At 37.3% G+C, this 13369-nt stretch overlaps 1 protein-coding gene and 1 long non-coding RNA gene across 2 annotated transcripts in view; one reads left to right on the forward strand and one right to left on the reverse strand.

The window, feature by feature from the left end:
• FARSB (phenylalanyl-tRNA synthetase subunit beta) overlaps positions 1-13369 on the forward strand; it is a 35612-nt gene that overhangs the window by 345 nt on the left and 21898 nt on the right. Inside the window, exons 2-13 of the mRNA XM_064385993.1 lie at positions 678-733; positions 1660-1814; positions 2322-2394; positions 2677-2792; positions 3230-3380; positions 4090-4198; positions 6476-6546; positions 7841-7902; positions 7989-8040; positions 9540-9601; positions 10004-10211; positions 10635-10715. Of these exons, the coding sequence (XP_064242063.1) occupies positions 678-733; positions 1660-1814; positions 2322-2394; positions 2677-2792; positions 3230-3380; positions 4090-4198; positions 6476-6546; positions 7841-7902; positions 7989-8040; positions 9540-9601; positions 10004-10211; positions 10635-10715 (1196 nt within the window). The remainder of the gene's footprint in view (positions 1-677; positions 734-1659; positions 1815-2321; positions 2395-2676; positions 2793-3229; positions 3381-4089; positions 4199-6475; positions 6547-7840; positions 7903-7988; positions 8041-9539; positions 9602-10003; positions 10212-10634; positions 10716-13369) is intronic.
• LOC135278991 (uncharacterized) overlaps positions 534-13369 on the reverse strand; it is a 31538-nt gene continuing 18702 nt past the window's right edge. Inside the window, exons 2-3 of the long non-coding RNA XR_010346356.1 lie at positions 4018-4046; positions 534-2955 (exon numbers count right to left, since the gene is read on the reverse strand). This is a non-coding gene — a long non-coding RNA (uncharacterized LOC135278991). The remainder of the gene's footprint in view (positions 2956-4017; positions 4047-13369) is intronic.

Consider the following 13369-nt stretch of genomic DNA (forward strand, 5'->3'; position numbering starts at 1 on the left):
TCATCCCGGCCCCTTCAGTGCCCCGACACGCACTGCCAGAGCCCACGTCTCTCGGGAGAGCGCAACCACGCGTCTCCGCGTGGCGATTTCTGGTTGGAGTTTCACTGTCGGCTTTAGGATCTGGTTAAACGAAGAAGGAGGGAGAATACGGGGGAGCGGGCAAAGCGAGCGGAGAATAGCGTGGGTTTATTCAGTCCTTCCTTCTGGCTCGCGAAGCAGATTTAAGACCTGCTCGGCTGAAGGAGCGTTCAGGACATGCAGTGGTTTGTCAGACCGGCATTGTCAGAACAGGGCTCTGTTACTCACGTGTTGCAGCGCAGTTGATGCAACCTCTGCAGAACGGCCTGTCTGATCAGAACAGGAGCGCTTGGCAGAAGCTGCCCAGTTATTCCCTTCTGGTTTCATTATCTGTTCAGGCCAGAGCTGCTCTGACAGACCTGAGCTCCAAAGATCAGAAGCTCTCTTTTGTGACTGTCAGAACACCACGTCAATAAATCAAATACGTACTAAAGAAGCTGCTACTCAGATACATATATAAGGAAAAGTCTTTAAATTACTTTTACCATATTTTTTTTTTCCAAAATAGCATTTGTTATCTTTGTTATATTCCAAATATACACACACAAATTAGGTCTGAGGTCTGCTTGTTAACCAAAATTCACCCTCTTCCTTCACAGCGGATGAAGAATTTGATGAGCTTTGCTTCGAGTTCGGTTTGGAGCTTGATGAAATAGTAAGTAATGTTTTTATTTGTTGCTTTTTTGAGTAGATGTAGCATATTGACAGCATTGATTTTTGGTAAGAGTTTGTATGGCATTGTTTCCAGCATATCCCCTGTTACAATGTTCTAATGGACTGTATTAACACAGGTGTTTTGAATCTGGAAAAATCCCCTCAGACTTACAAAGTAACTGCTTTGGAAGCAAGAGACTCTGAGATGGCATAGTGCAATACTTTCTGGAGGTCAGCACTCTGTGCCTCTTGATCTTCAGTCTCAGGCAACATTTTATTTAGCAGCATAAATATGACCACAGAACATGTATTGATCATATTTTACAAGATCTGCTTGGCTTTGTTTGATATGCAGTCGTCTGTGCAATATCCACAAAAAATGTATTTGTCCTGGACATTGTTACCCGAGTTGTAACTTACTTATATTTAATGTTTTAATTTAGGTTCTGTACTTGTGGAGATTTGCTAGCCCTGATAACTCTATCCATGCAAATCTTGTTCAAGTATACCCGTTTCGTTTTTGCCATTTAATTTTAATTCATTGGCTTTTTAATGACGTTTATCAAAAGACATCTGAATGTCATATGTTATACTTTATTTCAGAATAAATTTGATTGTGAGAAGTCATTTGCCAAAAATAAGGTCTCAGATCTCTACTGGGATCTGACAGCCTGGAGGTTCTTGCTTCTATAATATTTTTTCTTAAAATTAAAATTTTGATAATGAATTTTTTTTTGTATACTGCCTTACAGTTTCTGAATTTAAGGTTTTATGTCATTTCTTGTATTTGGTGTGTCCATTTGCTGTGTAAATGCAAATTACAGTGTTAAACTTCTAATTAACACAGTTTCTCCTATCATATCACTATCATACTGCTATCAATGTTAAGATATATCAGGTTAAAACTGCATTTTTGCTTGATTTCAGACATCTGAGAAGGACATTATAAGCAAAGAGAAGGGTGAAGAGAAGGCCAAGGGTGCGTCCGATGTCGTTCTCTATAAAATCGATGTTCCTGCCAACCGCTACGATCTGCTGTGCCTGGAAGGGCTGGTCCGGGGACTGCAGGTCTTTAAGGAAAGGTAAGGCAGAGCTGTGACATCTCTGTGTGGTTTGTTATTTGTTGAAATATTCTGGTCAGTAAACAGAACTTCCTACTTGCTTGCATTTGGAGTATGATAACGTGTAGATGAGATTCATCAGGCATTCCTCTGGAGAGGTTCTATTGCATAATTTAAAGACTAGACTAGAATGTTTCTGGGTTTTGTATCTGTTCTAAAAAGTTTTCAATTGCTGTTCCATTTGTGACTTATCCTCTGTAAAGAACTCCTGTAGAGAAACTTGTGATCCTTTCTAATAAATACCAAAACAAATAATTTATTTCCCTTTTCTGCACTGACTTTTATCTTGCTGCGTTCTTCCTTTCTAGTTCAGTAATCTGTTGATTATCCCATAAAAAATAAGTTTTGTGCAGTTAGCCAATTACATTCCAAGGAATATTACCAAGAAAGTTTTCTACATATAATTCCTGCTACATTTCTAGAGTTTGCTGCATTTCAGCTACAGACTTACTTCTGGTTTTGTTTTAGGATAAATCTCCCTAGGTTTGAAAAGATAATACCAGCTGAGGGTGAAGGTCAGAGGCTGATTATCACTGAACAGGTAAAAGTATTTACTGTACCTTTGTAAATGCATTGAGAGTTGCTGAAGCAGCAAGATCCATATCAGTATGATTTTGTAAGAGCAGTGAGACTGGAAATCTTGTTTGCAGAACAGGAGCTAAAGACATTTAAATAACTCTACTAGTTGTGATCTATTCTTATGAATGAGCAGTGGGAGGAGCAATAGACAAGTTGTTTTGGGTGAACCTAGTAGCAGATCAGATCAAAGGTGCAGATGCAGCTCGAATCAAATCTCTTGAAGTGCTGCTGTTGTGAATTGCAGACTGCCCAGATCCGGCCTCACGCTGTCGCTGCCATCCTGAGGAACATAACTTTTACCAAGGACCGCTATGACAGCTTCATCGACCTCCAAGAGAAACTGCACCAGAATATTTGCAGGTTAGTGCCTGAATTTAGAGTAGTGTCCAGTGTCTGTGTGTATGATCTTATCACATGTTAAAACTGCACATCCCTGTTGCAGAGAGGTGTTATGCTTATGCCGAGGAAAATCTTCTACAGGAGCTCTCTTGATCCTTCTCATTTCCTTGCCTCTTCTTGTCTGCTGCCAATAGTGTTCAACATAAATAGTTGTTACAGTTCATTCAGCAGTTGAGACAGAAGTGTTCAGCAACATTCCCATTGGATTTGCCTTGACAGTTGTGTTGCTATTCATATTAATATTTATTAAAATGTTATTAATAATTTTCTAGGTTTCTCACAATTATCCTTCTGCTTTTTTGGTAAGCTCTGCAAATGCATAGAAGTATAGAGCATCATACTGTATGAAACTCCAAGTATTACTAGTAAAAACATTATTTTGCCTTCTTTATTTCTAGGAAAAGATCACTAGTAGCAATAGGTACCCATGACTTGGACACCATCACTGGTCCATTTACTTTTACAGCCAAAGCACCTTCTGAGATTAAATTTAAGCCCTTGAATCAATCCCAGGAGTACACAGCCTCACAAATTATGGATCTGTATAGGGTAAGTGGAATTTTTCAGACTTGTTGCACTAAATGAGGAAGATAAATTTTCAAGGCCAAATATCTCTCATATCCTTGTTATTAGAAGTTGTTCTTACAAATAAAACACAGTTGTCTTCTGTAGCTTAACAGCCATTGAACATTCCATATTTTGCTTGTCCTATTGGAAAACACATACTGGCCCTGGAAACAAATCCTCAAGTATCTTTGACTAAAGAGTAAGAGAGCTCAGAAACAAGAGAGACTAAAAGGAAATTAGGTTTTTGGTACAGCACATACTTATGTCATTAGAACAAATGTAATTTTTGAATCAAATTTAGGTATGTGTTAGTATCTAGCAATTTATAACTAAAAGTATTACAGTGCTATTTTTTATTACTTTTAAGAAGAATTCCTATAGACTAAGGATAATTGGCAATGTTTGTGTGCTGTGGTGAACAAGACTATCATTTGGACCAAATGGCCTACACATGTTTGAGACAATCCTTCAATAATCTGCAACACTTCTGAAGAAAACCAAAAATCCAGTTCTTTCATTTCAGACTTTTCCTGCTGCTGGGAGCAAACACTCTTTGCTAGTAAAGTACCTAACTCTAACCCAGTCCTTCCCACCTTCAAAGTTCCCCTTAATCACTCACCAAAGGATTGTGGCTCTGTGGAAGTTCACCTGTGGACAGAAATGAAATTCAGTTTGTGCTTTGTTTCTCCAGACTGACAGCCACCTTCGGCACTATTTGCACCTGATTGAAAACAAGCCACGTTATCCTGTCATTTATGACAGCAATGGGGTTGTTCTGTCCATGCCACCCATCATCAATGGTAAGATTAATTTGTGACTCCTGTGTACTGTTACTGCTGTTTTGTGTGTGAATTCTTGTCTGGCAAATGCTGATGTGTCATGGGATTATTATGTTTCCTTAAAATTGTTTCATTTACAATTTCATAAAGTCTTCTTTCCTTCTTTCAGTTTAAAGGTAGTCAGTTTTTTTTGCTCCCTCCCTAGGCTGCTAGTGTTCATTTTTCACATCTTCATCAGAAGGGTGTAAAAATCCTACTGCAAATCTCTGCATTGAGCTTCTCATACTCTTCCCCAGCTCAATAAAGTTCCTTGTGACAGAAACTTTTGTTATGAAAGCATTTTGTTTAGCTAAAAGTAACCAGAATGAGTTATTTTGTAAACTGGTAACAGTAACGGGTAACTGCAACTTTGTACTCCATTTTATGAGGTCACAGCAGGGAACTTACCAGCCGTGGGAACTATTTTTTAATGGATCCTATTGCTATCACACTAAGTGATTTCAGAAGACTTTAATTGCTTAAAAAGAAAAAATTGGACTAGACCTTTTTTTGCATTGTTTCTAAATATGGGTTTCCTCTGAATGCAAAAGAAACCACAGGTGATTTTTGAGAACCAGGTTTACTGAAGCCATTTAATGGCATATCAAGAATTACTTGTTAAAGAAAGATAATTCAGTGTACCTATATACTGAAATATAGATTAGTAAATTTCAGGTAATTTGCAAATTTCAGCAAATTTAGGTCAGTAAATTTCCCTACACTGACCGTAAAGTCTGCAGTGATAATCTCTTTGGATGTATGCTTCCTAATAGACCTTATACACCTAACCCAAATCTTCTTAAAAGGCAGCTCAAACTCTCTGGCAGGGACTGGTAACAGTAACTGTTCTGAACTGAAGATGCAGTCAACCACTATGCCTGATCCTTCTTTGTTAGGGTTATTCCAACTTGGGGGTGTTCCATGTATGAGCAGTGCATATTGTTTCTATTTTATCAATCAAAAAGGTTGAGCTAAATTTAACACCTGCTTCTGCTTTAGAGAACAGTAACCTAAGAGAGGCTTCCAGGTCAGAGGTGCTTTTTAAACAGATAATGCAATGTAAACATCTGTATTGGTTGTTTGGATTATCTACAAGCTCTGAAGTGAAGGCTTGTATTTGCTTTGAAGTGAGTCCAGAGATGCTGACTCCTTTCCATCTGCAAAGAGATAAAGCACAGCTGTAAGGGAGTACAAGATCCCTGAGTGCTGAGATCTCTGCTGCACCTACCTTCCAGTCTGGCTGTGACCTCATTTCTCAGATAGGAAACTAAAACAGAGAAGCTAAGTCAGGGTCAAACAAAGCAAGCAGGAATTCCCATCTATATCCTAATGCATTCTTTGGCTCTGGTATCTGCACTAATGAACGGTGCAAGGAAAGGCAAGAAGGACAAAGAGGCTGGATTTGGCATGATCCCACACGGTTCCAGGACTGTGTGTGCCCATTCCTGCGTGGTTCCCAGCCATGGAATTCATTCCAGGTGTGCATTGCCCATCTGTACCTAACAGGCAGAATGAGATCTCTGTACAGCTGCTCCAGATTGCTTGTGCCTTACTAACAGACCCCACTTTTCTAGGAAACCATCTACTGGGGGCCTTCACATCCAGTTTGCAGAAGGGACACTTCAGGTGCTTCTTCCAGATAAGAAAGTTTTTGAGTGCAACAGGGATGTGCTTTGGTGCACACATCATAACTCCCAGTATAGACAAAGTAAATTCATGCCTAGAAGGGACCCATACTAGGACCTAAATCACTACTGTAGAGCAACCTATAGGGTATCAGCAGACAGTGTCAGGAGACCACAGAATGACTATTGATAGTCATTAGTCTAAATCACTTTTTAAAAACCATTTCATTTGTCCCTGCCCAAGGAAATGACATCCATCACACATGTGATGGGAATGTGAGCCTAAACCCAGGGAAGATGGGATGCTGTGGCAGTGCAGAGCCCTTTGCTAACAGCAGATGGCCACTGTTCTGTTAGCTGGCTTTTCCAGCTGGCTGCCAGGATCCCTGTGTCTTGCAGTGTAAAGCATAACCCAGTCAGTGTGTCTGACCTGCCTTTTTCCTTTTCTTGCATTCATAAATTCAAATACAAAAAGAGCTGCTATTCTGCTGACAACTGTGGATGTTGGTGCAGTAGATAGTGGCTTTTTTAAGCTGTGGAAAATTACAGTGATCTTTCTGACACAAAATCAGTATCAGTGCTAATGCAATAAAACTAATATTTCTCAACATGTTTTTGTTTTCACATGTTTCAGGAGATCATACAAAAATAACGCTAAATACCAGAAATGTGTTTATTGAATGTACAGGCACAGATCTTACAAAGGTAAATTAATCTTTCCTACTTTTGATATGCGTTAAAATAATTGTTTTCCCTTTGGATAATTGAGCTCCAATACAAAGACCTACAACAACAAGGCATTTATTGTATGGAGCCAACCTTCCAGTGCAAAAGTTGTAGGACTGTGGAATTCCCTGGAAACAGTTTCAGGCTTGGTCTATAGGTAGCATTGTGTTTTCACTAAATTTTGATTTTACTGTATCTTTATGTTGACACTAAGTGTTCAGCTTGTATGAGAAAATAATTCAAGTAAATTAGAGACTGTTTGTTCTTTTTGAGCACTTTTTCTAAATCTGAAAGACTTAGAAAGGAGTAAAATTTACTAAGACTTCCTGTTTTGGCAGAATACTATTTGTAAAGATTCATTTTGTCGCCTACTGAAAATTTGGGCTGAGAGAAGAAAAACAAGGATTTTCTTCTTAGTTATCTTTATCAAGCAGGGATGCTGTGTAAATAATTGCTAAATTCAAGTCCTTCCATATGCAAATTCTGTAACTCAAAGCTGAAGCATGAAAGCCAAGGAGCTCTAATTGCCTGTTCTTGAATATAGGTTGTGCATTCACTGATAGTTTACTGAAGTGTGTAACTTGTGCTTAAGAGCAAAACTGCTTTTAGCTTACTCTACTACAAAATGGTATGTTAACAACACAAATAAATTTGCACGTTGGGGAGTGACTTCTAAGCAAACTAATAAATAAGTATTTCTTGCTACTGCTTGTCTTGATAGTAAAAATTAATATAATGTTGTTCTTTTGCATAAAGGAAATTACACTGTCAGGCATCAAAGAACCCCTTTGTGGATTGAGTTCATCTGAATCTCATTATTACATTTCATTATACTAATCTCTTAAAATATTAACTGTAAAACAAAAAGATTTGCAAACAAGGTTATTTGATAATGTATTGCTAAACAATGCAGTCCTTCAGCCTCTCCATTCTCACTTGAACTTCAGTAAAATTACTAATTAGACAGGTTAGGAAGACCCAGTTCCAAATGATAATAAAATCCCTGTGTTTCTAAATAATAGAGTTTCAAAAAGATACACAAAGACTTTAGAACCTTGAAAAACCAAAGATTTTCAAGCTTTTGCACAAATGTCTGCATCAGAAGGAAATTTTTTTTTTAATTCACTCTAATATTCTAGACATGCCAGGAAATTTGAATAGAATGAAGAGGATGTAAGATGAGCTATTTTCCCTGTTTCTTGTTAAGATATTTTGTCTGCTTCAACACAAGTAGATGACAGATTTCAATGTGATTATTATGTTTGTTTTGTAGGCAAAAATTGTTCTTGATATTATAGTCACGATGTTCAGTGAATATTGTGAGAAGCCATTCACGTGAGTATAAATCTCCAGGCAGAGAGACGTTACATTTGGGCCATGTGTGAAAACCAGTTTTATTTACATTTTTCTGTTTCTCTCAGAGTTGAAGCAGTAGAAGTGGTTTGTCCCAACGGGAAGACCCACATGTATCCGGTAAGCACAGCATTAGGATATCTCTGTGTCCTCAGGGAGAGGGCTTGATTTACACAAAGTCTGCTAAGAGTGACATTGTTTTCTCTTCCTGCAGTGGCAGCATCTGCTGGTCTGAGGTGTAGTGTAAAAACCCAGCTTGGCACTTTCTCTATATTAGTGAGTCAGAGCATCCTCTAACCCCATGAAAAATAACTCCAGCTCCAGCTTCTCCTTGTCAAGGAAAGTCATTCTGAAGCTCCACTGAATTATGATGAGATTAAAACTACACTATTATTGGTTAGAGTGCCTGTGATAGGAACCTTTTCAGGAATAAGTAAAGATTGCAATCAAAGGTCATTATCTGTGTCTAAAGCTTTTAAAATCTACGTGTTCCAAATCAGGAAAAATGAATGCAGGAAGAGATCCTTAAGCCTATGGACAACTGAAATCAGCCTCAGCATAATGTACTTATCAGATCTGGAAGCTTTAATGCCCTTCAGTTAAAATAACCTTGTAACACTGCATTTTTCAGTCTCTCACTTTACAGACACCAACTATGTAAAAGGCAGAATGTTGACTTCAAGTTCAGTTCAGAGCCCCAGACAGATCTGTTCACAGTAATGGAGTCTTACATTTTTATTCTCTTAATAAGTATAAAGAAAGCAATTCCTCCTGTTTCCTGAAAGTAACTGAAGACAGAGTTGAACTCTGGTTATGAACTGTGAGCTCTGAGTTATGAACTCTGCTTGAGTTCATATAATCAGATACACAAATGGAGTACAAACTGTTTAGAGGGAAGGAAACTTAATTTTGCTGAGAGGTTTTCTAGTGTCATTTTGGCTTTTTATTTTCACAATGTCAGTTTTAATCACCAGAGGAAAGATGTAGAATCCTGAAAAGATATCCAACAAAATAGAAATCTGCAGTAACCAAAGATAAAGAAAAAAAACCCCCAAGATTCAGATGCTATGTTTGTATATCAAGAAGTTTAGAATCAAGAAGTTTAGAAACACATGAAATACATAAATACATATAAAATTACTTCCTTAAATATGTTGCACACTTGCTAAGTAAAATATTGGTAGGTATTTGTGTGCTAATAAAGAAGGTTTTCCTTCCTTTTCCTCTTAAAAGTCATTTGATCTGTACAAGACCATGAGATCTCATGCATGACCATTGTGTGCTTTAGGGCTTTGACTTAGGATGAACTGCTCACCAGAAACTCTCAGTGATTCTGTTACTTGCATATATCAGAAATTATCGGAACTTTCAATAACGGGGATTTCATGCTGCATTCACCCATCCAGCTTAACCAAGAACAGCTTCTGCATCACATACTAGAGTATATTTTCAACAATCCTGCTCACTTTAGAATGCTAAATATAGCTTAATATTCCACATTTATTTTCTGTGGGTGTCATTTTAGTGTGGCAATTAGAAGCTAGATTACTGAGATTGAATCTTCTTCGGTAGAAATGACAGGCACTGTATGTGCTTAAAATCTTTGTCTTTCATTTTAGGAGCTGGCTTATCGAACAGAGAAGGTGAAACCTGAATACATTAACAAGAAAGTAGGAATCAGGTGTGGTACTGCAAATTAAAACAGTTTTTATTAACTGTACTAGAAGACATTGATTATTGCATTGTTTTAAAAATGTTTAGAGTTTGTGATTTTTTTTTTTAATTTATCAAAAATTCAAGGGTTATCTTGGGTAATTAGATCAACTCTGTAACAGAGTCCCCTGCTTTCAGAGAAAGTGAATTATTCTTTATGGATTCACAAAACTATTATAAAGTAAAACAAAAAATCTCATGAGTGAGAATCTGAGCTAGTTCTGTTTGAATGCTAAGTCTGTGTATAGTCCATAAAGCACTGGCAGATTGTTCAGGATATGAGGCAATGCAGAAAAAACATTGACTATTTTACAAAGCCAGTCAGTACATTGCAAAATCCATAAATGAGCACTCTCTTGTTTTGTTTCAGTGAAACTCCATCAAGCCTGGCAAAGCTGCTGACTAGGATGTGTTTGAAGTCACACGTCACAGGGAATGGGAACCATATAGAGATTGAAATCCCTCCTACCAGAGCAGACATTATCCATGCCTGTGATATCGTAGAAGATGCAGCAATAGCTTATGGTTATAACAACATTCAGATGGTGATTCCGAAAACGTACACCATAGCTAATCAAGTAAGATTGCCCCTTCAAATGAATGCTCTGTTGTCAGTAAATGACTGCTGCATGCCAGAAGGGCTTTGGGGAAAACAGAACCTAGGAATTAAATATTTTGACATGCTTTGCCTTGAGAAGTATTTACCATGGATGGGATACAAAACAGATGCCCCACTGATTTGAATAAGTCTAAGACCAGTGGTTGCTGGTACTTGAAAAAAGACAGGGTTTAAGTAGGGAACCCGTATTAAATCTCTAATTGGGAGATTCATTTCCTCAGGCAAGCCTAAAGGCAGCTGGCTAATGCTTTCAAAAATTTTAAGCACACAAGCATAGTCCCTCCCTAGTGAATTCACCATCATGTAACAGGCAGAATCACCTCGGGAAAGAATAGCAAAATGCTTTTAGATGGAAGCTGAAAACTGTTTTGTTTCATTTTAGCTCCCCATCAATAAGTTCTCAGAACTTCTGAGACTGGACTTGGCAGCTGCTGGATTCACTGAAGCACTCACTTTTGCCCTGGTATTGATTGATTTCATATTTTTCTTAATTGCATGTTTGAACAGTGATGCAATCAAAACTGCAGAGGGTGGTCTGAGGATATGTTATTGTATAAATGTATCAGTGTCATCCAGTACTGTTTTGGCAGCTGATTGTTTACTAGGGCTTTGGAATCACAGTATAATATTTGGTGAGTTTGTAGGTCAGAGAAATTAAATGAGTCACTGTTAATGTGGTATGCAGTTCTAAGTATAGAGAGGGAAATAGCTGCTGAAGGACTGGTTTTAGTTTAACTTGATGAAGTTGTAAGACAGCAAATCTCTCTAAAGACCTTGGTCACCACATGTGAAATTCATCATAATTCAATAATCTGAAAAAAACAACATGAAAATTTAGTACTTTCTGGCGGGTATTCCCACAGTGTATTGAGAATTACCTGTTTCTGTATTTTATTTTAGTATTGTCACTTGCCCACGATTCCTTGCATTAGATAATTCAATCTGCAAAGAGCTTATTTTAAGAATACCCATTAAAAAGTTACAATACACAGACACTAGGGGGACGTCCTTTGTAAATTTCACCATAGACAGGGTTTTGAATAAAAGTAACAAATAGATATATGGTATATAGATAACAACTATAGATAAAAAATACAGCATTGTTATCACTGGTTTAGGTATTCTGTGTTACAGCCATGCCAGTAGTCTTTGACCAAGAATTAGTATTCACAACAGCAAGTGCCACTCTGGTACTGATGCCATAATTTGTGCTATGGAAATTAGACAGCAGGATCATTGTGATAAAACAGAATGTACAGTAGGAAACAACATCTTTGTCATGGCCACTTGCTCAAACCCCTTAGCTGTGAACTGGATCAGAGAACCTGATCTGCTATTAAAAACAAAGAAGTTAAATATGCTCCTATGCCCTCCAAATGTATGTCATAACTGTCCCTATATGGAGACTGGCATAGGCAGGTATTGAAAATATACTATATATTTTAAAAAATCCTCTCTGTTGCAAGATCAAAGCCTTTGCCTAAATGTCCATTTTGTGCACATTTTAGCATATGGGGAGCTACCATCACATATTCTGTTAAAATCTCCGTGGAGCTTCTCAACTTCTTCCTGAACCTAAAACTTACTAGATGGCCAGAGGGCTAAATCCTTGAAAGTGTACAACCTCTTAAGATAGGAGAGAGTGATCTGCTCACAGATTATTTTTTACTAATTTACTCATATATTTTAAGATGCAGCATGTCAGGCTCCTAAAACACTTCTGATAGTTGAAAAGTTCAGGAACTGCAACCAGATTTGGTAATTTGAATGGACTGAATAAAATTTTAACATTTAACATTTTTAAGATTTCACAGAGCTTCAAGAGAAAAATTTGGTCTTATTCTGAAAAATATATTCCAGTTTTAATATTTGGTTATTAACTAATTTAAGTAACCAGAACAATAAGTAGTATTGTGCTGCAATATCTTACAGAGGTGTTCAGGCCTGTGGTTACTACCATGTTGAGGGAACAGTACATATAGTTAAGCTTTTAAAGGTTTTCTTTATTCTTTACTATCATTATCCAAAATTAATATTTCCTAATTCATTATTCATTTTTGAGTGCTGCACTCTGATTCTTTGAACACATAGTTCATTTTTTTCAGCACCAAATAGGTAATATATCTATATGTTTATTCCTATAAATAGGAAAATTTAATATATTACATTGCTACAACTGAGAACCTTTATGAACTGCAGCAGCAGAATTTTTGAAGGTCATAGAGCGTGTCATGGTATCACATTTCATATTTGTATTTCTGCTGTGGCAGGATGAAACTCAGTCTGCTGCATCCCCAACACTTTATTAAGTGAGACTTATGACTTTGATAACTTTGATATAATTTATGCTACAACATTCTGTACCCCAGTGTTACATGACAATACATAACACTGCTTATGTATTTGTGCACTCACAAATACACTGCTTGTGTATTTGTGTTTCTTGTGCAAAGCCCCAAATTACACTTTTACACAATAATGTTGCCTTCTATGAGGAGCTCTGGTTTAGCCAGAATGCATTTAGTTAAATCACAGTAACATGCTGAAGTTTAGATAGACATATGAAAACTGTTTAACACAGTTCTCTCCTCCTATATTCAGCATTCCTTGTTTAGTTTGGGATTTTCTTAAATGATTATTCAATAATCCACTTTTTCAGATGGTATCATGTGCTCATTTTGCTCACAGTTGGTCTATCAACACACTTTGTGAGTGCTGCCAGTGCAAAGGGAACACTTCTGGGAGCCTGCAGTACACAAGCAAATCCTCAATTACATGCCTAGTCTGCTACTGGTTTCTTTATTACTCTAATAAAGCTATAAATTCTGGAAATCTGAAGTGTGGATCTTAGAAGTAGCATCTATTGCAGTATGTGCACAGACATGGGCTGAGCCTGATCAAGTGAATGCATATTGTTTTACTGACCAGCTTAAAAATACACAGGCTTTAGAAATACAGTTTTTAGAAACACTTCAACCCCAAAAATTGAACAAACTACAAGAATCTTATGCAGCTGTGAAAACTGAAGGCTTGGCCATGGGAGCTGTTTTTCATAGACAGTACTGTACTTTATGTAAGTGTCCCTCAATGGATTGTTTTACTTTGTGTCAAACAACA

The sequence above is a fragment of the Passer domesticus genome, chromosome 11 (assembly GCF_036417665.1).
Source record: "Passer domesticus isolate bPasDom1 chromosome 11, bPasDom1.hap1, whole genome shotgun sequence".
Lineage (NCBI taxonomy): Eukaryota > Metazoa > Chordata > Aves > Passeriformes > Passeridae > Passer > Passer domesticus.